The sequence below is a fragment of the Aethalodelphis obliquidens genome, unplaced genomic scaffold (assembly GCF_003676395.1).
Source record: "Aethalodelphis obliquidens isolate GAN/ISIS:26980383/991018 unplaced genomic scaffold, ASM367639v1 scaffold129, whole genome shotgun sequence".
NCBI classification, from domain to species: Eukaryota; Metazoa; Chordata; class Mammalia; order Artiodactyla; family Delphinidae; genus Aethalodelphis; species Aethalodelphis obliquidens.
The window spans coordinates 310155-337837 of record NW_020838073.1 but is presented as its reverse complement, the minus strand read 5'-3'; the positions used below and the strand labels follow the sequence as shown (position 1 = coordinate 337837).

The window sequence follows — 27683 nt, the reverse complement described above, 5'->3', positions numbered from 1 at the left end:
CGAAATGAAGCTGCTGTTAACATGATGGCCTATATATGTAACAATTCATACGGTTTATCCTACCTACGTTCAAAAAACAAACTCATCTGTGGTGACAGATGTCAGAGCAGTGACTACTTTAGGCAAAGAATGCATACTAACAAGGAGGAAGTACAGGGACCCTTCTAAGGTATTGGTGATACTCTACAACTGGAGCCAATGGTGGTTTCACGAAGTACTGCACTTTGCGATCCTTATCAATCTTACATTCATTCATTCATTCATTTATTGCCACGCTGTGTGGCGTGTGGGATCTTAGTTCCCGACAAGGGATCGAACCCGTGCCCCCTGCAGTGGAAGCGCAGTCTTAATCACTGGACTGCCAGGGAAGTCCCAATCTTACATTTATTTAAGATTTGATTTCTATTGTATGTATACTATACTTCAAATAAAAAGTTATTTTTACCCCTCACACACTACCAAAACCCTCAAAGAAATAACAGTTCATATTCATTCAAATTGGTAAAATTTTTCTGTTTATCCAAGGAAAACTAGCAATTAAATGGCCCAATGGGAGGGCTTCCCTGGTGGTGCAGTGGTTGAGAGTCCGCCTGCCGATGCAGGGGACGCGGGTTCGTGCCCCGGTCCGGGAAGATCCCACGTGCCGCGGAGCGGCTGGGCTCTGCGCATCCGGAGCCTGTGCTCCGCAACAGGAGAGGCCACAGCAGTGAGAGGCCCGCATACCGCAAAAATTTAAAAAAAATTTTTTTTAAATGGCCCAATGGGAACTCTCATGTACTGCTGATGCGCACAAAACTTGCAAATTTTACTCTTTGCCTATTAGAAACCCCCTACTTCAAAATTAATACCTGAAACATTCTACTTTCCTATTTTGCCTTCTTTAAAAGCTGAACTCAAATAGATTTTTTCACAGGGAGATGACAGATTTGCACATCGATCTGTCTTAATTTAGCCATTCCCATTTATACAGTATGATTAATATGCAAATGCACAACGCAAACTATCAACTTAGGAAGCAAACGTTTGTGTATGCGGGTGTTTTTAGGGATAAAACAAAATGTTTTAACTCTTTCAACTTTCAAAAGTAAAAACTCCTGGGACTTTGCTAGTGGTCCAGTGGCTAAGATTCCATACTCCCAATGCAGGGGGCCCGGGTTCAACCCCTGGTCAGGGAACTAGATCCCGCATGCCGCAACTAAGAGTTCACATGCTGCAACTAAAGACCCGGAGCAGCCAAATAAATAAATAAAGTGTTTAAAAAAAAAAAGTTAAAACTCCTAACTGGTAGAAAATTGCTGCTAAGAGAAGATTCTTTAAAAATTAATGTATTCATCAAAAAGTATTTATTAAACATTAACTTTAGGGTATAGTTTTCTCAACCACCCTTGGCACTGTTGACATTTTTGGTCAGATAATCCTTCATTGTGGGGGGTTGGGGGAGGACGACAGTCCTGTCCATTTTAGGACATTTAGCAGTGTTCCTGGTTGCTACCCACTAGATGCCAGTAGCTCCCACCCAACTTTAACAACCCAGAATGCTGTGACATTGCCAAATCAGTCCTATTTGAAAATCACTGTTAAAGAGGTACATTTACAGTTCTGGATTTGGGCTCAAAACCTCTTACTAAAGACCACCCTTGAAAAACTACAGATTAGTTTCTCATTCAGGTTTAGAAAAATACTAAACAGAAAACCCTACTCTATGAGTGATGGCAAAAAGAAGTATAATATGGCTGGGATTTAACATGAATTTTGATTCTGTCCCATTTAGTATATGCAATGAACAAACAAGAAAATGTGCTCTATGAAGAATGGCTAATAATAGAATGTTAATGAGGCCACACAGTCTCCATCCCTCCCAACTGTTTCTCTGCAAGGCCAGACTACATGCATCAGTACCACCTTGTGTACGCATTTAAAATACAGATTCCTGAGCCCCAACAGACCTATGAAATTGAGGTGTGGGGCAGGCAATGTGAACTTCCAGTAAGTCTTCCTTAAGAACTCACCATTAAATTCTTTTTTTTTTTTTTTAAGGGCAAAGCGTTTTTTTTTTTTTTTTTCCCTTAATTTACTTTTGGCTGTGTTGGGTCTTCGCTGCTGTGTGTGGGCTTTCTCTAGTTGCGGCAAGCAGGGGCTACTCTTCGTTGTGGTGCGTGGCTTCTCACTGCGGTGGCTTCTCTTGTTGTGGAGCATGGGCTCTAGGCGTGCAGGCTTCAGTAGTTATGGCTCACGGGCTCTAGAGCGCAGGCTCAGTAGTTGTGGCACACGGACTTAGTTGCTCCGCAGCATGTGGGATCTTCCCGGACCAGGGCTCAAACCCGTGTCCCCTGCATTGGCAGGCGGATTCTTAACCACTGTGCCACCAGGGAAGCCCTCACCATTAAAGTCTTATAAAATATAAAAATGTAAGAAAAACAGCACCAGAGGCTACTTATCTCCAATCTTTCATGACCACACTTTTAATACATTTTAAATTTGTGTCACTGATCACAAGGAGAAGCAACAGAAGACTGTTCAACTGATAGCAGATGGTGTGAAAAATAAAACACCAGTGTGAACAGTCAAAGACCAGGATTCTAGCCTTAGTTCTACCACTTACTTGGCATGTAGTTATAAGCAAGGCACAAAATCCCTGGGTTTGAATTCTCTGTCTGTATAAAAGAAATAATTGCTGTACCACATTGTAAAAAAAAGGGCCAAAAACAGATGTGAAAGCTCTGAGAGACTATACAGCACCTATAAGAAAGACGAGTTATCACTTGACAGGTATTAATTCAAAGCTACAATTGAGAGCCATGTTCCAGTAAAATTATCCAATGCAATATTAAGTAGGATACATGAAAAAAACCTGTGTCTGCAGAAATATATCCTAAATATTACTCAAAACTACTAAAAATAAAAGCATATTCACAGGGTATCTAGGTTAAGAAAGTTGAAAGATGGAGAACATACTAATAAGTTCTCAGAGAATTTCTACAGATGAGAAGCTGACAGGATAGTCAGGTGTCACTGTACAGAAACAACTAAGTGAGTAGGAAGGATCCTGCACAACTACCAAAGAAAAACTTACTTTGGTATAATGTAGTAAAAAAAAGACTTATCTTCAGTTCCCAGTGTATACCAGTATGACACAAGCACACTAGAGGCTGCTTTTCCCAGTGATTACAACTAAGACTCCAGATAAAATTACAAAAAGCAGTTATGTGAGAAATCCAAGCAGTAAATTATAGCAGGTGGTATAGAGAGAAAAAAGAAATCACAGATTGAAGTATGGCGAACTTTCTATGTTTTCTCTCCTTTAACTTTCTGTACCTCTGCTTTGACTCCAAGATGGGCTGCACTAGAGAAATGCACAGTGAGCACAGGCAGCAAGAGAGACAGGGAAACAGAATTTTCTGGGAAGAGGACCAGAAAAGGAGCCCTATCAACTTGGGGGGCAGGGTGTCCACCAGCCTTCCCCAGGGGAGAGCCCCAGTCCCAGAAAGGCCCAGCCCTGGTGATGACACTGGGGGAACTGAAACCCTAAGAGGACACCCACCTCTTTGCACAGGAGAACCAGAAAAAAGATGCCTGGTCTGTGGAAGAGTAGGGAGTAGTCTCTGTTTGGTTTTGGTTTTTTCTTTCCTCTTCTCTCAGCATTGCACCCTAAGGCAGTTCCAATCCTGAAGGCCTACACGGCAATACAGAAGGCTAAAACTCAGAGAACCTCGTCCTTCTGGCTAGAGTAACTGTGAAAAGTGGCTGCTGGGAGCCAGAGAGTGTGGAGGAAAAGCCTGCAAAGTACAGGAGATTATAAATTGACACAAGCCCTGGGCTCATGTCAAAACTGTACATATGCAGAATACCCCCAAAGAAACACAGCAATGACTCTGAGAACTGAACTACAATGCAAGCTTCAAACTAACCGTCGAATACTGCTGGCAACAATCAGACCCAAGCAGCATAGCAGAGGCTTTGAAAACTGAATTGACATTGGAACCACTGCCCAGAAAACGTGAGACAGAATTTGAGAACCAGGTTAGTCTCCCACTAAATAACAACAGCAACAACAAAATCAACATCATATGATGGATTTTAACAGGGCACATAGTCTCACAACATAACATTCCAAAATGTCCAAGGGACAATAAAAATTACTTGATACACTAAGAACCAGGAAAAACCGAACAATTTTCAAGGGAAAAGGCAGTCAACTGACAAACACTTTGAGATGATTCAGATGTTGGAATTATCAGGCAAAGACTTTAACACAGGTATTATAACCATCCTCCATAAGTAAGGAAGGCAAGCACTCTTAAAATGAAGGAATAATAATGAAGAAATTCTCAGCAAAACATAGAAACTATTAAAAAAGAGTAAAATGGAAATTTTAGAACTGAAAAATACAGAATCTAAAATAAAAATCTCACCAAATGGGCTAAATAGCAGAAGGAAGATAATTGGTGAGTCAGTCAATTTGAAAGTAAATGAACAAAATATCTAATCTGAAATAAAGAGAGAGAAAGTTTATAAAAAATGAACAGAGACTCAGGACCTATAGGACAAAATTAAAATTCACATTTTTGGAGTTCCTGAAGGAAACGAGAAAGAAAATGGTACATAAGAAATAACTGAGGGCTTCCCTGGTGGCACAGTGGTTGAGGGTCTGCCTGCTGATGCAGGGGACACGGGTTCATGCCCCGGTCTGGGAGGATCCCACATGCCGCGGAGCGGCTGAGCCTGTGAGCCATGGCCGCTGAGCCTGTGCGTCCACAGCCTGTGCTCTGCAACGGGAGAGGCCACAACAGTGAGAGGCCCGCGTACCACAAAAAAAAGAGAGAAATAACTGAAAAGGTAATGGCAGAAAAGTACCCAAATTTGGTGAAATAGATTTAAAGATTCAAAAAATCTCAGTTAAGTAAAACCATGCCCAGACCTGTCAAAAGCAAGCTGCCAAAAACTAAAAATAAATTTTTTAAAATCTTAAAGGAGACCGCAAAAAAAGGTAACACGTTTCACATAGGGAAACAATTATTTGAATGAATGCAGAGTTTGAATCAGAAACTGGAAGTCACAAAACAGTTGAACTACATATTTGAAGTACTGAAAGAAAAAAGCTAGCAACCCAGAATTCTACATCCACTGAAAATATCCTTCAGGTATGAAAGCAGGCAACTCAAAGCATTCTCACATAAAGGAAAATTAAGAGAATTTATTGCCAGAAAACTTGCTCTCAAAGAAATGCTAAGGAAGTTCTTCACTGAACAGAAATGATACTGGAGGGAAATCTGGAACTTCAACCAAAATGAATGGTAAATATCTGGGTAAATACAATAGACTATTTTCTCCTGCTAAATTATTTAAAATATGCTTTAATATTGAGAGCAAAATTTATGTCTAAGGAGTTTTCATTCTATATAAAAGTATTACATACCACAACCATAACCAAAAAGGAGGGGTGAGAACAGGGAACTATATAAATGAAAGTCCAGGTTTAGTTAAAGTAGTAAAAGATGAACTCTAAGTAGACTGTAATAATAGGTATATATATTATAATCCCTAGAGCAACCTCAAAAAAGCAACAAACAAAAGAAGCCAACAGATACATTAAAATGGAATACTAAACATATTCAAATAATCCAAAGGCAGGAAAGAAGGAACAGAGGAACAAAAAAAAAGAGAGGGACAAATGGAAAGTTTAAAAATGGAAGGACTAAATTAAACGTTGGAATTCAGTAATTTCATTAAAAGAAATTGACTATCACAATATTGTATTTTTTTAAAAAGACCCAACTATATGCTGTCTATAAGAAATCCACTTTAATATAAAAATGTACACAGGGCTTCCCTGGTGGTGCAGTGGTTGAGAGTCCGCCTGCCGATGCAGGGGACACGGGTTCGTGCCCTGGTCCGGGAAGATCCCACATGCCGCAGAGCGGCTGGGCCCATGAGCCATGGCCGCTGAGCCTGTGCGTCCGGAGCCTGTGCTCCGCAACGGGAGAGGCCACAACAGTGAGAGGCCCACGTACTGCGGGAAAAAAAAATGTACACAGAGGGCTTCCCTGGTGGCGCAGTGGTTGAGAGTCTGCCTGCCAATGCAGGGGACACGGATTCGTGCCCCGGTCCGGGAAGATCCCACATGCCGCGGAGCGGCTGGGCCCATGAGCCATGGCCGCTGGGCCTGTGTGTCCGGAGCCTGTGCTCCGCAACGGGAGAGGCCACAGCAGTGAGAGGCCCACGTACCAAAAAAAAAAAGAAAAAAAAAAGTACACAGATAGCAAAAACAATGAAAAGAGATATCACATGCAAACACTACTCAAATGCAAGATGGACTGTACTATCAAAACATATGTCAGAACGAGAAAATCACCAGAAATAAAGAGGGACGCTACATAATGATAAAAGAAGAGTCAAATAACCAAGAAAAAACGGGTAATACAACAAAAAGGGTTAAGTGATACAAAGACATGAAGTGAACCTAATGTAATTATTCAGGAAGAGTGTTGAAGTCTTTAACCATAATTGAACAATTGAAGAGAGAAATATACAAGTGTTCAATTATACAATTATAGGTAAAGACTTCAACACTCTTCCTTGAATAATAGAGCAAAGTAAAGAGAAAATCAGTAAGGATGTAACAGCACTATGAATCAACCTAAACTAACTGACACTTATAGAACTCTCCACACAAAAAGAGCAGAATATACTTTCAAGTGCACGTGTAACATTCACCAAGGCATGCCATAAACCTTACCAAATTTAAAATAAACCTTATAAAAGCAAACATCAAATTTAAGAGAACTGAAGTCATACAAAGTATGTTCACTAGACATAACAGAATTGAAATAGGAATAAGAGAAAGATATCTGAAAAATCCTCAAATATCTGAAAACTAAATAACATACATGTAAATAATACATGGAACAAAGAGGAAGTCTCAAGGAAAATTAGAAAATATTTTGATATGAATGAATATGAAAACAACAACATATGACACTTTGTAGGATACAGCAAAATCAGTGCTTTGAGATGGTTATAACACTAAATGCCTACATCAGAAAAAAAAAAAAAAATCTCAAATCAATAATGTATGCTTCTGCCTTGAAAAATTAAGAGTAAACTAAACCAAAGCAAGAGAAGGAAGAATAGAAAAAGAAAATCAATGCAATTGAAAAGGGGTAAAGAATTGACCAAATTCAATAAAATCAAGAGCTAGTTTTCTGAAACGATCAATAAAATTGATAACCTTTTAGCCAGAGTTGAAAAAAAAAAGACTCAAGTTACCAAATATTCAATTTCAGAAATGAGCAGACATCAATACAGACCCTACAGATAATAAAGGAACACTGCAAACAACTTTATGTTCCTAAAGTTGACAACTTTGATGAAATGAACCTATTTCTTAAAAGACGCAGATCGGGGCTTCCCTGGTGGCACAGTGGTTAAGAACCCGCCTGCCAATGCAGGGGACACAGGCTCGAGCCCTGGTCCGGGAAGATCCCACATGCCGCGCAGCAACTAAGCCCATGCGCCACAACTTCGAGCTTGTGCTCTAGAGCCCGCGAGCCACAACTACTGAGCCCGTGTGCCTAGAGCCCCTGCTCTGCAACAAGAGAAGCCACCACAATGAGAAGCCTGCGCACCGCAATGAAGAGTGACTCTCGCTCGCCACAACTAGAAAAAGCCCGCGCGCAGCAACGAAGACCCAATGCAGCCAAAAATAAAATAAATAAGAAAATGAATTAAAAAAAAAAAAAGACACAAATCGAAGAACAACAAAGTTGGAGGACTGATGCTACCTGAGTTCAAGACTTACTATAAAGCTACAGTAATCAAGACAGTGTGGTACTGGAGAAAGAATACACAGAACAGAGAGCCCAGAAATATACTCACATAAACATAGTCAAATGATCTTTAATCAAGGAGCAAAGGCAATACAGTGGAGGAAGGATAGTCTTTTCAACCAACAGTCCTGCCACAAATGGACATCCACACGTAAATATAATGAATCTAGACACATACCTTACACCTTTCATAAAAATTAACTCAAAATGGATCAGAGACCTAAATGTAGAAGGTAAAACTATAAACCTCCTAGAATATAACATAGGAGAAAACCTAAATGACCTTGGGTATGATGATGATTCTTTAGATACAACACCAAAAGCATGATCCATGAGAGAAATAATCAATAAGCTAGACTTCATTAAAATTAAAAAAACTTCTGCTCAGCATAAGACAATGTCAAGAGAATGAGAAGAAAAGCCAGACAGGACAAAATAATTGCAAAAGACACATCTGATGAAGGACCATTATCCAAAATACACAAAGAGCTCTTAAAACTCAACAATAAGGGGGGAAAAATGATTTTAAAATGGACCAAAGACCTTAATGGAGACTTCACTAAAGAAACTATACAGATGGCAAATACACATAGAAAAAGATGCTCCACATCATATGTCATCAGGAAGATGCAAATTAAAACAATAAGATACCACAACAGACCTACAAAATTACCAAAATCCTTAACATTGATAACACCAAATGCTGGTGAGGACGTGGAGCAACAGGAACTCTCATTCAATGCTGGACGGAATGCAAAACGGAACAGCCACTTTGGGAGACACTGTGGCATTTTCTTACAAGACTAAACATATTCTCACCATAAGATCCAGAATCACACTCCTTGGTATTTGCCCAAAGGAAACAGGAACTTATGTCTACACAAAAACCCACAATGTTTATAGCAGATTTATTCATAGTTGCCACAACTTGGAAGCAACAAGATGCCCTTCAGTAGGTGAAGAGATAAACTGTGGTACAGCCAAACAATGGAATAATAAATCAACAGTAATAACCCAGCACTTAAGAGAAATGAGCTATCAAGCATGAAAAGACATGAAGAACACTTAAGTGCATATTACTAAGTGAAAGAAGCGTATCTGAAAAGGCTACATACTGTATAATTCCAAGTATATGACATTCTGGAAAATGCAAAACTATGAAGTGGGCAAAAAGCTCCATGGTTGCAGGGGTTGTAGGAGGGGAAATGGGCCAAACAGGCAGAGCACAGAAGATTTTTTGGGCAGTGAAATTACTCTGTATGACACTTTAAATGGTGAATACATGTCATTTTACATATGCCTAAGCCCATAAAACGCACAATACCAAGAGGGAACCCTAATGTAAACTATGGACTTCTGGTTATGATGTGTAGGCTCATCATGTGTACCACTCTGGTGGGGACACTGAAAACGGAAGAGGCAATGCATGTGTGAGAGCAGGAGGCATATGGGAAATCCTTGTACCTTCTGCCCAATTTTGCTGTGAACCTAAAACTGCTCAAAATAAAAAACAGTATTTCTAAAAAATAGCTTACTGTAAATGTGATAACTGAACATGTTTTACCTTTGCTCTTCCCTGAAAAGCTCATTATATTGAGGGGGAAAAAAAAGGATAGATGTTAAAAACATAAAAACCACAAAGACAAAGAGGAGAGAAGACATCAGTCAAAGAAATTTGAACACATTTTAGAAAAATGGAGAGCAGAAGGAAGAGACAGTGGAGCTAAATACCAAATACCAGAGAGGGAGGGAGCCAACAAGAAGAAAATCAAATGCATGCAAAGGCTCAGAAATTGAAGGCATATGTATCAGAAAAGGTGAGAAGAAAGCATGAGGCTAAATCTGGAAGGAAAGTGGTAGAAAATTCATGTCGGGAAGAGTTATCTCTCTCGTTTACAATTCCATCCACTAGAGCTAAATGACTGTACACCTCCTCTAGATATTCCAAGATAAACACAGCTGGTTGCAAACCTAGGGACACCAGGCACAGAGGAGGACAGGGAGGAGTGCCACAATGGGAACCAGTGGATTTTGTGGATAATCTACATGAACCTTCAAAACAAGATGATGGCAATGGGTGACTCCAGTTATACACCAAGTGTAAAGAGCAACCACTCCATAAAGGAGCCCGTCAGAAGGTTCTTGGATTTCTCCAAAAAGGTGAATTTGAGAGAATATCTGACATGAAGAATATATTAAGAGAAGATTCAGGCAACTATTAAAGAGTTTGGGGTAATTAATAATATACACAGGAAACTAGGGGGATAGAGAGAAAAAAAGAAAAAGGAAGGGAGGGAGGGAGAGGGAGGGAGGGAGGGAGGGAGGAAAGGGGAGTGAAAAGCACCAACTATGAAAACCAAGAAGTTTCGCACAAGAGAAAATAATAATGTGTTATGTGGCTTAGCTATGAACAGCATTTACATAGACATAACACTGTATACATTGAATACTAACATAAACACATTATAAAAGTCAATTATATTGATAAAATGAGAAGTAGGGGTCAGAGGTAAAAGAGAACTAAATTCTCGTCTTTTTAAATGGGCAACCAACAGACTGTCTAAAACTGAAAAAATAAGTAGTAACAACACAGACACGGTATTTAGAGATAATATAGGCAAATACTAAAAGACTCCACTAAAAAGAATTAAGCTAGTTGTTTCTAGGGAAGTGCTATAAGGACAGGGGCAGACGACCGCTACTTTGTAATACACCCTGTATCACAGGGAGGACTACTTGACTCTTTAAATACATATACAACTGGAAAAGAAAAATACTAAAATCTACAGAAAGAAAACTGACCAGATTTTTTAAAAGGGGCAATGGATAATTCTAGAAGAACAAAATATAATTATAGTACACTATGTGGCTTAGCCGTGAATTACCTTGCATAATCACAAAAAGGTAAACAATGAAGTCAATTAAGGAAGAAAGTGCTAACTGCCTCTGTCATGATCCATTTGCTTGTTTATTTATTTATTTTGGCTGTGCCAGGTCTCAGTTGTGGCATGCAGGATCTAGGTTCCCTGACCAGGCATCGAACCTGGGCTCCCTGAATTGGGAGCCCGGAGGCTCACGCACTGGACCACCAAGGAAGTCCCTGTCATAACCCATTTTCTATCATTTCTTTACAATAAAACTTCAATATTGTTTGGGATAGCAACAGGAATATAAAATCCCAGCCCTGCAGCCCAAATGAGGGCCTGTGACTAAATTTTGGTCAATAAAATGTAACTAGAAGCTGCAGGGTATAACTTTTAAGCAAAGCTCCTTAAGCTTGGGAAGGAAACTGGCATAGGTGCCGTTTGTGCTTCTCCACCCTCCCCCTCTCTGCTCCCCAGCACTCCTCCCCTTCCCTCCCTGCCTCCACCTGACTGAAAACTGACCTAACTGCTAGGGGCCTAACAGCTATCCTGGACTGTGAAGTGATCTTACAGAGAGCCGTGCTCTCAGGAGAGCGAAGGGAAGAACACGGAACCTGGTTCCCTGATAACTGTGAAGTTGCTATCCCATTTCTTGGACTGTCTGTTTCTAGAATTCTTTTATGTGAGAGGAAAATGAACTTTAGCTCATTTAAGTTACTGTTATTTCCAGTTTCTTTTACTAGAGCCAAATGTAATTCTGATACATAGAAAATTTAACTAAAAATTATGACCTAAGAATTTGAGGAGGGGGAGTGAGGGCATAAAATAGACTAAAAATTAAATTAAATTAAATTAAATTAAATTAAATTAAAAAAATTGAAACCTGCATAATAGGAAGTCAAGAGATAATGTCCAAAACAGAAAATATAAACCAGCACAGAAAACTGGCAGTAAATGCCTAAAGGACATCTTCAAATCTATCAATAATTGGAAGCTAGTACTAAAAGAAAAGGGTGGGAGCATTTCATTAGGCTTTCATTATTTGATTTGTCCTGCTTGGCTTTTTTTTAAACTGTTTAATATTTATTATATACTATTACTTAGATAAAAATTAACAACCAAAATATTAAGTACTGAATAATTTAATTAGCCACTACAAAAACACAGCACTAAGGTATAGTGAAGAAACCTTTTCCAGAGAGGTCTGGCCTTTGTCCTTGGCTACTGCGAGGTGGTCTCTAGGCCCCTGGAATGCCCTACCTGATAGGGCTCTTTGTTTGCCTGGGGCCTGTGGTCACTGGACAGTCTAGCCATGTGGTTTATGATGGGGGCTTTGGACCACATCACATCACTTCTGACTTCAGAGGAACTGGAGACTAAGGGTATTAGCCTGACCTCTGCAAGAGGCTACAGATTGGGTAAGTCATGCAAGAAGTATCTGGCTGCGTACCAGTAAAACGTTTGGACACAAAAGGCTTGGGGGAGCTTCGCTGGCTGGAAACGCTCTGGCGTAACTGCCATACATAGTGACAAGGAGGACGCAACGTCACCCAGGGCTCCATGGGGAGCCTCCATTCAAACTCCTCCGGCCTCTGCCCCGCGGTGCTTCTTTGGCCAAAGCTGCAGGATTGCTCCTCCAGTGTTACAGCTTTCAATGAGATCTGTTGAGTCCTCCTACCAAACTACTGAAACTCAGAGTGGTTTTAAGACACTCCAAGCTTGCAGCTGTTGTCACAAGTGCGGGCAGTCTGGGGGACACTGGCCTCCGAGCTGTGCCTTGGCTAACTCTGGGCAACTAGGGAAGGAGGAAAGGAGACAGAGGAGAAGGGTGAGGAGGTGTCACATCTCTAGAGCTCCTACGGGAATCCTTATTGTGTGCTTGATATACATTCATTTAGTCCCGATAATCCTAGACATCACAGATATTGTTTCTACTTCATATGCAAGGAAATTATATTAAAGGTCAAGTAAGCGGAACAGTGCCACAGAGCAAGCATTTAGTATCTCTAGGACGTAACTCTAGCCTCTGGGGCTCCAAGGCCCGTGCACTTTTCATCACACTACACTATACCATGGTGCTTCCTGTAACAAATCAGAGTGCTTAGGGTCTTAATTTTGACATCCCTCTATGCTTACATGATCTGCCTGTGATACTCCAACCACCTAGAATCCAGGACCAGATCTATGCAGTACGTTGTTCCTTGTCGAACTACCGCAGTTCCCACCCAAGTTATTCTTGATGAGGGAAAATAAAAGTCACCTCACAGTTATTCAAAGTTAAGTGATATCAAAAAAATATAGTGCATCCAAAATTGTAAATTAACCTAGTACTAAACTTAAGTACCTAGTCAATGTAATTAAGGGCCTATCTCCTCCAGATTTCCTTAACGTGGGAAAAAAGTTAAATAACTGCAAAAACTACACACTCTGAAGTTTATTATAAACAAATCAAAGGAAGCATCAAAAGGAAATGTATGCACATTCAGAAAAATGTCTGTCATAACAGTATTACTAATTCCTCATATATCACAGCTGTTGCTTTTCTTTGTGGAAACTAAACAAACTGTTACATTAAAAATCGTGTAGAATTCAAAAGGTGAATGAAAAAATTAGAATCATAAAACCAGTTACTAGGAAAAATATTGAAAAGGAAGACAAATTACTATCCTGAATTCCCAAACAGGAGGAGAAAAGAGTTTCAAGATAAAGGTTTTTGAAAGTGATAAATTTTGCTGTATGTGTACATGCAATGCATGTATATATATGCAAGTCCAGGGTTGTTTTATTTTAAACTTTTGGAAGCACAATTATCTCTAGTCTTTTTTATTAAAAATGTTAAATAAAGGCAAAGACTCAAATAAGGCTAAACAGATGCTACCTTTAACAAAAAAACAAATTTCTAATACATAGATATTTAACTACCTAACTTGAGTTATGAATAACATTCTAAATGGGTACAAAGCCGAAAAGTAATTTCCTTTCTACAGTATTGTGCTCAGCAGAATCCAACCACAAGCAGCAACATCAGCCTCTGGGCAGAGGGTCGCACTGGGCTTCCTCTGGGGGATTCTTGGGTCCACGGGGCACTCAGAACAGAGAATCACCCAGGGGAGTGTCTATCACAGGTATCACAGGCAGTGGGGCATCAGAGAGTGAGTCGTGTAGCTTACTTATGTGACAAAAACTCTATCTCTGGGGACTTCCCTGGTGGCGCAGCGGTTAAGATTCCGCCTGCCAATGCAGGGGACACAGGTTCGAGCCCTGGTCCAGGAAGATCCCACATGCCACAGAGCAACTAAGCCCATGCACCACAACTACTGAGCCTCGCTCTAGGGCCCACGAGCCACAACTACTGAGCCCACGTACTGCAACTACTGAAGCCTGCGCACCTAGAGCCCGTGCTCCACAACGAGAAGCCACCACCATAAGAAGCCCATGCACTGCAACAAAGAGCAGCCCCCTCTCGCCACAACTAGAGAAAGCCTGCGCGCAGCAACAAAGACCCAATGCAGCCAAAAATAAATAAAATTTAAGAAAAACAAAAAAAAACCCTCTATCTCTTTCTGTGGTCACCAACACCACTCCAATGAATACTGAAAGCTTGTTTGCTAGTTCTAGCAGGGAAACAGAGCTATGTCATGCATCCTTTTCCAAAGAACAGATCACATCTCTCTGAGAAGGGCATACTATTCAACTTCAAAAGAGACACATAGAACAAGAGAGAGAAAGTAGACCCCCAGCTAACTACCTAGTTTCATCAAATTAATCTTGTGAACCAGTGGCCTATACAGACAGCCCTTACATGCAGTACAATATAAATACCCTATATGATGGCAAAAACACTTAAATGATTGTTCCCTCAAAGAATATGAAATAAGCCAGAAGGTACTGCATACCAGCCCCTTATTCCATGCACACTGTGAATATGGCAGTTAAGAGATAAACTGTGGGTTAAAATATTTATAAATTGTTTTAAAGATGCTGGATATGTAAACAACAAACACAAAACTGTTAAATAATTATTAAGAATTGATCAGCCAAAGAAAGTTCCTCTGATAATAGCTGAGCCCAGCTCACCTAGGGTTAAGGTGCATCTCAAATGTGGCAGATGACTCCTGAGTTGAAATCTTCTAAAAGAACAAGACATTGGCCTACCTTGTTAGGGCCTCATTCTTTGGAAAGTAAGTGCCATTTTATCCCCTTCACCAAATCAATAATATCTTAGACTAATCTGATTTTATAAGATACATATATTTACCATTTTTCACTGAGATCTGAGTCCTTCTATTTGGTTCAACTGAACAGTGGATCAAGGAACAGAGCAAGCAATATGTTAAATGTTCTCAAATCAAAATCCACTATTATGTAATGAGATATATATTCCCATTTCAAAACAATCAAAATTTTTGGTCTTGTCATGATGGAGTAGCTAGTGTTAGTATACCCTCCTGCTATAAACATCTACAAAAGCTGGACCAAATATAAAAAGAGAGAGAGAGAAGATGAACTATTTGCAGGCATTAGACAATACCCAACACAGCACTATGATCCTTGAGAGAAGAGAACCAGATTAATCAAATACCGCATTCATGTTGGCTCTCTCCTTAAGGGCATTTTCCAAATCATGGTGTAGAGAAATGGAGCCCAAGCAGAGTGGCTATCTTGCTAGGATGAGAAAACTAAAATTACTGTTTGGGGTTGCTAAGGTAAGTTGGGTTGGGGGCGGGGGCAGGTTATTACAGAGGAAAGAGTCAAAGAGAAGAAGCTACAGAAATCTCCATAAAACTCCCCGGCTCTCATCTGCCTCCTAGGCTGTGCATGCACAGGGCGAAACTCCTAGAGGCCTAGCAGAGAATGGCTGTTGGGAGGCTGTTAGCTAAACAAAGATTGCAGAGGCTGCAGGGTTCCGAAGAAATGAAGAAACGGAGTTCAGGCTCAGAGGAGAGAGACCGTGATGAACCCAGGCATTTAGTTGAGACCCTAGACAACCCATGCCCTAGGAATGAGAACAAAGCTAAAACAGACTTATCTTATTTAACAACAGCTAAAACTAAGTCTCCACAGGATCAAAGTGGTCCATTAGCAATTTAACTGGCTGCCAGAATAAAATTCAATGCTATTTAGAGGAAGATAATGGTCCAGAGCTTCTACACTAGGGGTTGAATAGGGGTCAGCAAACCTTTTCCATAAAGGACCAGCAGGTAAATACGTTTAGGTTTTGAAGGCCATAAACAGTCTCTGTTGCACATTCTCTTAAAAAACAACAAAACCGGGCTTCCCTGGTGGCACAGTGGTTGAGAGTCTGCCTGCTAATGCAGGGGACACAGGTTCGAGCCCTGGTCTGGGAAGATCCCACATGCCATGGAGCAACTAGGCCCGTGAGCCACAACTACTGAGCCTGTGCATCTGGAGCCTGTGCTCCGCAACAAGAGAGGCCGCGATAGTGAGAGGCCTGCGCAGCGCGATGAAGAGGGGCCCCCACTTGCCACAACTAGAGAAAGCTCTCGCACAGAAACGAAGACCCAACACAGCAAAATAAATTAATTAATTAATAAACTCCTACCCCCCAACATCTTCTTTAAAAAAAAAACAACAACAAAACCAAAAACCTGTAAAAATGTAAAATCCATTCTCAGCTTCATGGGCCACACAATAATAGCCACCAGGCTGGATTTGGCCCATGGGTCACAGTTTGCTATCTGCTGCTCTACATTACGCTCACAGTATCAATCATACGAAGCTAAATTAGTAGGTACATGAAGCAGGGAAAGTGATTAATAATCAAGAGACAAAGCAGTCCACAGAAATACACAGACCTATAAGGGATCTACATATTGGTCTTGGTCTGTGAGGGCTTCAAAGTAATTATGATTACATATTAAAGACAATAGAGGGAGAACAGAGAAAGTGGATTAAAATATAAAATACTTCAAAACAGAATTATAATCTATAAAAATGATCATACTGACATTCTAGAACTGCAGAATATAATATGTGAAACAGAGGAATTTGTTGGATGGTTTAACAGCAAAAGAAAAGAATTAGCAGACTCAAAAACAAGTTAATAGCTATTCAAAACACAGAGAAATTATAAACAACAAAATAGAACATACGTTAGATGTGGGATGTAGTCAGTCTAACAGATGTAATGGAGTCCAGAAGGAGAGAAGAAAAAATGGGCCAGAAGCAATATTTAAATCTGTAAAGGACAAGAAGTTTTCAAATCGTGTAAGACACCAACCTACAGATTTAAGAAGCTCAGTGAATACCAAGCAAGATAAACTCACAAACACACAAGCAAGATAAACACAAAACCGTATCTAGGTATATTATAGATGAGACACTAGAGTCAAAAATAGAGAAAAAACTCAAAAACAGAGGAAGAAAGGACATATCTCTTGTCCTGCTCAAGAACAGTAAGAATGAAAAATGAGTTCTCGAGATGGCTCCTCAAGAAAAAGTCAATGAAACAACATCTTTAAACTACAAAGAAAAAAAACTATCAATGTAGAATTCTATACCCAGCAAAAATATCCTCCAAAATAAGGAGTAAGTAAATACATTTTCAGACAAACAAAAAGTTGAAAAACTGTATTAACAGTCTCTATTTCAGAAAATGATAAAAGAGGTTCTTTCGGATGAAGGGAAAAGATTCTATATGGAAGCATGGATATATAAGAAATGAGCTGCAAAAAGTTTAAATATAAAGGGAAATATAATAGACTGTTAACTATTTATAGCAATGTCTTGTAGGGTTTATAACGTATGAGGAGGATGGCAAAAATACATAAGAACAATAGCAAAAAAGTAGGAGGCAGGTAAATGGATTTAAACTGCTTTAAGGTTTTTGCATTTGGGGGGGAACATGGTAGAAGTACAGTTGACCCTTGAACAACCTGGGGGTTAGGGGTGCTGATCCTCCACGCAGTTGAAAATATGTGTGTAACTTTGTGGTCAGCCTACATATCCACGGTTCCACATCTGCAGTTTCAACCAAATGTGGGTTGTGTATGTATTCACTGGAAAATACGTATGTATTCACTGAAGTATGTATTCATTGAAAAATATCCACGTATAAGTGGAACCACACATTTCAAACCTGTTATGTTCAACAGTCAACTGTACTAAATAAAGGCAGACTTTTGTAAGTCATGACACATTTTGCAATTTCTAAGGTAATCACTAAAAGTATGACATTAAAAGGTTAATCAAGAAAAGCTAATAAAGGAGATAAAATGGAGTAAGAAATACTTAGAGAGCACAAGGGAATCTTTCTTGGTGAGTGAAGTATTCAATACCTTAATCTGGTGGTAGTTCCACAGATGTATACATACATAAACATTCATTGAGTTGTACAGGAAAGATCTGTGCACCACAGTGTATAATGTATTATACATATTATAATAAACAAAACAACTATACATAATTTCTAGAGTAGGGGACACTAGGCTACAGAATCTTTCTAAATAGAATCCATCATATATTTATCAAAATTTTAATGGCTTACAGCTATTTTCTGAAACTTTTTCTCATAATATATGAGGCACTAAATAATTGTTGTCATTAAATAAAGTACATGAACAATGACAACTTAATTTACTGTACTAGTGCCAAGATAAAATATACCTAATTCTCAAAAATGTAATATATTTTAAAATTTATTTACTTATTTATTTATTTTTGGCTGCATTGGGTCTTCGTTGCTGCGGGCAGCGGGTTTTCTCTAGTTGCGGCGGGCAGGGGTTACTCTTCGTTGCGGTGCACAGGCTTCTCATTGCAGTGGCTTCTCTTGTTGCAGAGCCTGGGGTCTAGGTGCACAGGCTTCAGTAGTTGTGGCACGTGGGCTCAGAAGTTGTGGCACACGGGCTCTAGAGAGCAGGCTCAGCAGTTGTGGTGCACAGGCTTAGTTGCTCCGCGGCATGTGGGATCTTCCCAGACCAGGGCTCGAACCCATGTTCCCTGCATTGGCAGGCGGATTCTCAACTACTGCGCTACCAGGGAAGTCCTCAAAAATGTAATATTTGACACCTGTTTCCTCTTTACTTTTTTTTTTTAAGTTTTTTTTTGACGTGGACCATTTTTAAAGTCTTTATTGAATTTGTTACAATATTGCTTCTGTTTTATGTTTTGGATTTTTTGACCACGAGGCATGTGGGATCTTAGTTCCCCAACCAGGGATCGAACCTGCAGCCCCTGCATTAGAAGGCGAAGTCTTAACCACTGGACCACCAGTGAAGTCCCTCCTCTTTACGCTTTAAGAATAAACTTGCACTTGAAATTTTTACAATTTCCATGTACATGTATTTTTATTCTTATTTTTTTTTATTTTTTTTTTGGCCATGCTGTGCAGCTTGCAGGATCCTAGTTCCCTGACCAGGGATTGAGCCCGGGGCCCTGGGCAGTGATAGCACAGTCCTAACCACTGGACCACCAGGGAATTCCCATGTACATGTATTTTTAATCAATATGCCAGAAACAAACTGGGTTTTGGAAACTGTACATGTACAACACTACACAGGTAAGAATATCATATATACACATAAAGCAATTAGGAGACTGCTGTTTTGTGAAATTTTAATAATAATATTCTTCCAAGAAAACATTTCTGGAACTAGAGAATAGGTCGACTGGATCACAAGCAATAAAGCAAAGAAGAACCAACCTTTCTAAATGTGTAATGTGAGTCAGACACATAAACAACACTTCAAAATACTCTCATTTAATTCTAAACATCCTATGCAAGACAGGTGTTCTTTTCTAACAAATGAATCTGCAATACAGTAAGGTAGAGCAACTTGCGTATAATCACAGGACCAGTAAATCTTCAAAATAAAAACCTATAAATTCATCACTGGATAACTGCCTAGGAAATTCTTTCAATAGAAGTAAATGTCTTTATCAGTAAAGACTAATGCATGACAAATATATTAAGACCTAAGAACTATACATGCCTGATAAAAACAATCAAAGAATAAACCAAGAAATATGGTAACTTTGTGCACAATTATAAATCTCACTGATACTTTTCTTGTGCTTAACATGATATAGTTTAGGAAAAAAAATTCAAAACAGAGAAAAGACTTAATAACCTATCACATACTACAATCTTGGAATTTTCAAACACTACGACAATTGGCCAATTATCACATCTTTTTGCACTAAGTATGTCCACTTCCATTTTAACATCTGATTTTCCTCAAAACACCTTCGTAAATAGTAAGTTCTCCTTCAGAGTAGATGTTGCAAATCAATCTGAGAGACTTCAAGGTTAATAAACGAGGCAGACTGGACACAAATGTGTGCTTAAGATCCACGACGATGCTGAGAGGGCAGCACTCAGAGCAAGTCTGAGACTGCTCTTCATGACCAGCTCTCACTCCCCGTCCCTCTGCCAATCATGCAAGAACTAGAGAGTCACTCTCTGAAGAAAATGAGCCAGTGATAATCTGGACTCAGAGACATCAGGTACAGCTGATTAATTTTCACTGAGCTGAAAACAGGGGAAATCCACATGATAAATGGAAGTCTACCTACGGAAGAGCTGAGACCTCCCTAGTCCCCTTCTCTCCCTCAGCTCTAAGAAGTCCCAGTCAGGGCTCCACAAGCTCCAGGCAGATGACTGAAGGATTTCCCTCTAGCGAAAAGACATTCTGAACTAACCAAATATTACTATATAACTACTTTGTTTATTGAAAGGATGATAGAGAGGAAGTATGTGTGTATGGAGGGGAAGGAGAAGTAAAGTCTCATCCTCCAAAGTCAATACATAATACAAACAACAAAAAACAAACCAGACAAAACCAGACATACTGTAAGATGTTTCTTAGAACCATGGTAATAAATATGAGAGAAAAACTAAACGTGTCAAATGCAGTTACTTCTAAGGGGCAACAGGGTAGGCTTAGGGTTCTGTTAGTTTTTGTTGTGACACTTTACAGAACAATTATTTTAAATTGTGTACACGAATAAACCAATAAATGTAAAAACAAAAAAATTTCTTAGGGAATCTGGATGATGTGTAAATGACAGTATTTTTAAAGGAATTAAGAAATCAAATTTAGGGACTTCCCTGGCAGTCCAGTGGTTAAGACCCCACACTTCCACTGCAGGGGGCACTGGTTTGATCCCTGGTCAGGGAACTAAGATTCCGTGTGCCACGCAGTGTGGCCAAAAAAAAAGCTATCAAATGTAAGTAGGGCTAGAAATAATACTTAATAAAATGGTTAAGTGTTGAAAATAACAGGTCCAAACACACCTTCTCACATACACACACACATTACTGGCTCTGCTACCAACTTGGCAAGTAACCTAATGACTCTAAACTTATCTTCTCATGTGAAAAATAAAGACAGTGGAACAATAACTAGGAAAAAATCCCCCAAACCCTATCCTCCTTTACAAATATGACTGTAAAATGATTCCAGGTATGTTCCGTTGAGGTAAATCCATCATCCTTATACTCCTTTTGCCTCCCATTTCAATCAGCAGCCACCTGCTAACCCCAACTCTATAATCCAGTTTGTACTACAGATGTGGTAAACAAGTAGTTTACCAGATGAAACAAGGTGAGGTTCAGCCAACTAAACATTCATCAACCCAAGCTATAACATAACTACAATATTATTAATTGAATTTCATTTTATTTCAAGGGGGAAAAATCTATGATTTACTGCATCTTACACTAACAACTGAAGTACTGGTATCATTTTTAAAAATTAGCCGTTAGAGAGCCTAGAAACAAGCCCATGTACCTAGGGTCAATTAATCTACAGCAAAGGAGTCAAGAACATAATACAATGGAGAAGGATAGTCTCTTCAACTGTCTGGTGCTGCCCCAGTGAGTGGTGCTGGGAGCTGGACAGCTACACATAAAACAATAAATTTAGAACATTTCCTCACACCACACACAAAAATAAACTCAAAACACTTTAAAGACCTAAATACCAGACACGACACCATAAAATTTCCAGAAGAGGACATAGGCAAAACACTCGTTGACATAAATTGTAGCAATATTTTCTTAGCTCAGTCTCCCATGGCAAAAGAAACAAAAGCAAAAATAAACAAATAGGATCTAATTAAACTTAAAAGCTTTTGCACAGCAAAGGTGTGCAAAAGAAAACTATCAACAAAACAAAGAAAAACTTATGGAATGGGAAAAAATATTTGCAAATGATACGACTGAAAAGGGGTTAATATCCAAAATATACAAACAGCTCTTTTAACTCAATATCACAAAACAAACAATCCAATCAAAAAATGGGCAGAAGACTTGAATGGACATTTTTTCCAAAGAAGACATACACATGACTAATTGGCACATGAAAAGATGCTCAATATCGCTAATTATTAGAGAAACGCAAATCAAAACCACAATGAGGTATCACCTCACAACTGTCAGAATGGCCATCATCAAAAAGCCTACAGGGCTTCCCTGGTGGTGCAGTGGTTGAGAGTCCGCCTGCCAATGCAGGGGACACGGGTTCGTGTCCCGGTCCGGGAAGATCCCACATGCCGCGGAGCAGCTAGGCCCGTGAGCCATGGCCGCTGAGCCTGTGCGTCCAGAGCCTGTGCTCTGCAACGGGAGAGGCCACAACAGTGAGAGGCCCGCGTACCGCAAAAAAACACACACAAAAAAACAAACAAACAAACAGCCTACAAATAACAAATGTGGTGGAGGGTGTGAGAAAAAGGAACCCTCATATACTGTTGATGGGAATGTAAATTGGTGAGATCCCTTAAAATACTAAAAATAGAATTGCCATATGATCCAACAATTCCACTCCTCGGTATATATCTGGAAAAAACGAAAACACTAATTCGAAAAGATACATGCACCCCAATGTTCATAGCAGCACTATTTACCAAGACAAGCCAAGACAAAGAAGCCACCAAAGTGCCCATCAACAGATAAATGGATAAAGAGGATGTGGTACATATATACAATGGAATACTACTCAGCCATAAAAAAGAATGAAGTAATGCCATTTGCAGCAACATGGATGGACCTAGGGATTATCATACTAAGTGAAGTAAGTCAGAGAAAGACAAATGCTATATGGTATCACTCATCTGTGCAATCTAAAAAAGTAATATAAATGAATATATATGCAAAACAGAAACAGACTCACAGAATCACTATGCTGCATACCAGAAACAACACAATATTATAAAATCAATTGTACTTCAATAAAAGAAGTTATCAGTTATTCTTTACTGAGTACATAAGAGATACATTACAAAGAACAAAAAGAAAACTGAGGGAAAATGCAATGTGGACAAAAATGAAAGTAAACAAACAAAAATCCTCACTGCACAAGTTTAGTTTTGTCTTTAAATACTGCTACCTATGAAGTGCCTCAGAACTGTGCACTGAATCACATGTGCTGAATAAATGATCATACATTTTGAATATTATTTCAGTTTTTCCAAATATAACTCTATATATGTCAATTTTATACATATACATTCACATATAAAATAAATATATAGGGGCTTCCCTGGTGGCGCAGTGGTTGAGAATCTGCCTGCTAATGCAGGGGACACGGGTTCGAGCCCTGGTCTGGGAAGATACCACATGCCGCAGAGCAACTAGGCCCATGAGCCACAACTACTGAGCCTGCGCGTCCGGAGCCTGTGCTCCACAATGGGAGAGGCCACAGCAGTGAGAGGCCCGCGTACCGCAAAAAAATAAAAAATTTTTTTAAAAAAATCATCCCTGTTGGATCTGTGACTCACAGAATCCCTGAGGATAATAAATACGCCACTAAGTTTGGGGGTAATTTCTTATGCAGTCCTAATAACTGGAACAGGTTGGTTCTACAGAACTCTTCCTTATCACACAGCCTACTGCTTGCTATACAGGTGTACCAAAGTAAAAATAAAAACAAAATTTAGGCAAAAAATCCTCATAGGTTGGTGAAATCAATCCTTGTAGTACAGATACTATACATTTAAAAATGTTAATGGAAACAAGTTTTTGGTGAATTGATGATGAATTTAGGGCATGAGGGAGACAATTCCATAGGCTGGCTACAGTAAAAAGAATGGCTGTGTAAACAGAACTTGAAGCTGAAGCAACACTTATGGGCTTACCTCACTCCTATGTCCACAACAGAGAAAGAGAAAGAGAAAAAAAAACTCATGAAGTTGTATCAACTCCTTTAGTACCGCATTTTCTCTCAGGAAAATATAAAGGAAAAACTCTGATGAGATAAACACCAGATGGAAAAAAAGCAGGCTTTGGCAACAATGAATATTTGATCTGTGGTACAGAAATCTTTTAGGGAAAGCAATGCCTGCAACAGCTAAGACGTTACAAATCATCCGCCGGTAGTCTCCAAAGGAAACTAAGTGGTTCTCCTTCCTGGTGAACAGAGATGCTGGTGAGCCTAGCAGCTGCCAACAGTGAGGATTTCTGAGACTTAAAGGTATTTAATGGACATGAGAGAATAACTAGCAGAGGTTCAAGCTCCCCTACTAGTTTGCAGCCTATCATGAACCACTGCACAGGCTATAAGCTACATAACTAGGGAACCATTCATGTAGATTAAAATAATCAGCATCTGTAATAAAAATGCAAAGCAGCTCAGACACTCTGAATGATTCCAGCCCTGACACTCAGAGGAATAGACATACTTACAATGCAGGGGACACAGGTTCGATCCCTGGTCGGGGAACTAAGATCCCACATGCCACAGGGCAACTAAGCCTGTGCACCTCAACTACTGAGCTCTCACACCTCAACTGGAGAGCCCGCATGCCACAAACTACAGAGCCCAGGCACTCTGGAACCTGCGCGCCATAACTACAGAGGCACGTGGGCCACAACTAGAGAAGAGAAAACCCTCATGCCACAATTAGAGAGAAGCCCACACGCCGCAATAAAAGATCCCACATGGGGGCTTCCCTGGTGGCGCAGTGGTTGAGAGTCCGCCTCCCACATGCCGCGGAGCGGCTGGGCCCGTGAGCCATGGCCGCTGGGCCTGCGTGTCTGGAGCCTGTGCTCCGCAACGGGAGAGGCCACAACAGTGAGAGGCCCGTGTACCGCAAAAAAAAAAAAAGATCCCACATGCCTCAACAAAGATCCCGTGTGCCAGCAACTAAGACCTGACGCAGTCAAAAATAAATTAAATAAATAATAAATCTTTTAAAAAATCAATAAATATATCAATATAATATATATTAAAAGATCTAAATATAAACCAAAATAAAATAAATATGTCTTCCTATAAGAGTAATTAAACAGCACATTGATTTCCACACTGAAAAATACAATACTATCATCAACTAAAGTGCCCAATAGGAAAATTATGCTAGATGGGAAATACAGCATAAACATAATGTGTGGTGAGAACATTTAAGATTTATTCTCTTAGCAACTTTCAAGTGTAGAACACAGTACTGTCGCCATTAGTCACCATGCTGTACATTAGCTCCCAGAACTTATTCATCTTGTAACTGGAAGTTTGTCCCCTTTCACCAACATCTCCCCATTTCCCCCATCCCTCGGCCCCTGCCAACCACCATTCTGAGTTCAGCTTTTCTAGATTCCACATATGAGTGAAATCATACTGTATTTGTCTTTCTCTGTCTGACTTATTTCACTTAGCATGATGCCAAGGTCCACCCATGTTGTCACAAAAGGCAGGATTTCAGAAGATCAATATTTTAGATTACTTCAAGATTTCAAAGTCTAGAAATACCTGTGTAACATAGCAGGAAACAAATGAAGGTGTTATCCTGGAGATGTGGAAATGAGGAATGAGGAATTCCAGTTTCAATATGGACTATATATTAGATACTGTTATATTCATAATATTAAATTTTGGTGTGTGATAATGATATAGCTGTAATTTATGAGATCCTGAGGCTGCTGAAACACAGGTGAAGTGTACCACCTACTTTCAGAAGGGTCAGAAAACACACACAGAAAAAAAGAAAGATAAAGGAAATGAGCAAAATGTTAACAACAGGTCAATCTAGGAAAAGGGTAGGTGGGTATTCATGACACTAGTCTCTCCCCTTTCTGTAGGTGTGGAATCATCTAAATAAAAAAGAGGAATGCCTTTGCATATATCAAGACACGTTCACAGCAACATTACTGATAAGAGCCCAGGGTGTGAACGATCCAAATATACACAAACGATAAACTGGACAAACAAATGGAGATCAATAAATGGATGAGTAAACTGTGGTGTACTCATACAAGAGGGTACTACACAGCAATGAAAATGAACCAACTACTGCTAACACACCACACAGGTGCAACTCACAACGTTGAGCAAATAAAGCTGGACACAGGTAGGATGAACAAACATTTGTTGAATAAATGTTTCAGATAAGGCTCAGATAAGATCAGGGCTGCTATTTATCTTTGTTTAGTAAAAATTTTCTTCACAGACAGTAGAATAAGATCACAATGGGAATGTATAAATTATTTATGAGAACAAGATTCCTTTCCCGCACCCTCAAGCACATTTATAAAAACCACCTACATACTATTGACCTGCTCCACTAATAATGTGCTGCTGGTTTGTCAACCCCTTAAAAGACCTTGAATTAGAATGTGTATTTGATAGTTACAAAAACCAAACTAACAAGACCTTCCTCTTTGAAGAAGGCTTTTCAAACTGTACTATGATTAAACAATTTTAGTTTTAAAATTTAATCTAAATTCAGATTTATAACCAGATTATTAAAATTAAAAAAGACATAAAATACTCACATTAACTTTGAAAGCCTGTACAGTGTTATCCAGAAGAAGGATGTTGCAAACCACCTCTGTATGCAGTCTATCTCGGGCCAACTCTGATGCTCGTACATTGTAGGTTCTGCCAGCTGGCAATCGGAAACGTGAGGTCATTACTGTCCACACAAGGTCTAAGTTGAAAAAAAAAATTAACTAAATAAAGGGGCAGCTGAAGATACAAATTATTTATATAAAAAGGTACAAAGTTATTACATATTTTTCAATTAACCTTAGCTAAAAAGCAGTCACAAATTTTGAAACACCTGGATAGGAATTGTAAGTATAAAAGAAGACACCATATATAGTTCATCATGTAAACTAAAATTACAATTGCCTGGAAGAGGAGTTTTGTTTTGAACTGTCCATTAAGAAGACAATACACAAATTGCGGAGGTAGCCATATTCCAATTCAAAATATATAAATTTAGGAGCAGCCAAAAAGGAGGAAGGAAAATATGCTACCTCAGGAAGCCGGGCATTACTCATTGATGCAAGCATTAAAAAGACACTGGAGGATGGCAACAGGAGGGAAGGTTATTCACCTCTCAAGGGCCTTTCCTTTTATTCAAGCTTAAGATTTGGGGGAAACACGGGAGTTTATTAGTTGGGTTTTTTTTTTTTTAATATAACAATACCCTTTCATTTTAACTATCCTCAAATGAAAACTAATTCTAATAGAACTATTCTTAGGAAAACAAAAACAAAATAGAAAACTTAAGACTACAGATCTTTGTTTCTCAATTTTTTAACCTAAGAGGGAACAAAGACTGCCTATTAAAAAAAAAAAAACAGGTATCACATCATTTTCAGCAACAATTGACATTAAAAGACAATGAAGATGTAACTTTGAAGTTCTGAAAGAAAATTATTTGAAACAGAATTATGTTCCCCCCAAATCAGCATTCATGTGAAAGAATAAAGTTACAGACATTTTCAGACATTCAAAAATTCGAAGTTTAAAATCCATAAAACTTCCCTCTAAAAGACAACTGGGGGACTCTCTTGGTGGCGCAGTGGTTAAGACTCCGTGCTCTCAATGCAGGTGGCCTTGGTTCGATCCCTGGTCCAGGAACTAGATCCCACATGCATGCCGCAACTAAGAGTTCGCGTGCCACAACCAAGGAGCCCGCCTGCCACAACCAAGGAGCCAGCCCGCCGCAACAAAGATCCGCCGCGACCAAGATCCACCGCAACCAAATAAATAAATAAATATTTTTTAAAATATAAAAATAATAAAACACA

At 39.4% G+C, this 27683-nt stretch overlaps 1 protein-coding gene across 4 annotated transcripts in view; it reads right to left on the bottom strand.

The window, feature by feature from the left end:
* The window catches only part of PTPN4 (protein tyrosine phosphatase non-receptor type 4), a 178466-nt gene that overhangs the window by 117388 nt on the left and 33395 nt on the right, over positions 1-27683 (bottom strand). For all 4 annotated transcript variants that reach the window (XM_027099162.1, XM_027099164.1, XM_027099165.1 and 1 more), the window contains exon 2: positions 26418-26572. In XM_027099162.1, the coding sequence (XP_026954963.1) occupies positions 26418-26555 (138 nt within the window). In that variant the 5' untranslated portion in view covers positions 26556-26572. The remainder of the gene's footprint in view (positions 1-26417; positions 26573-27683) is intronic.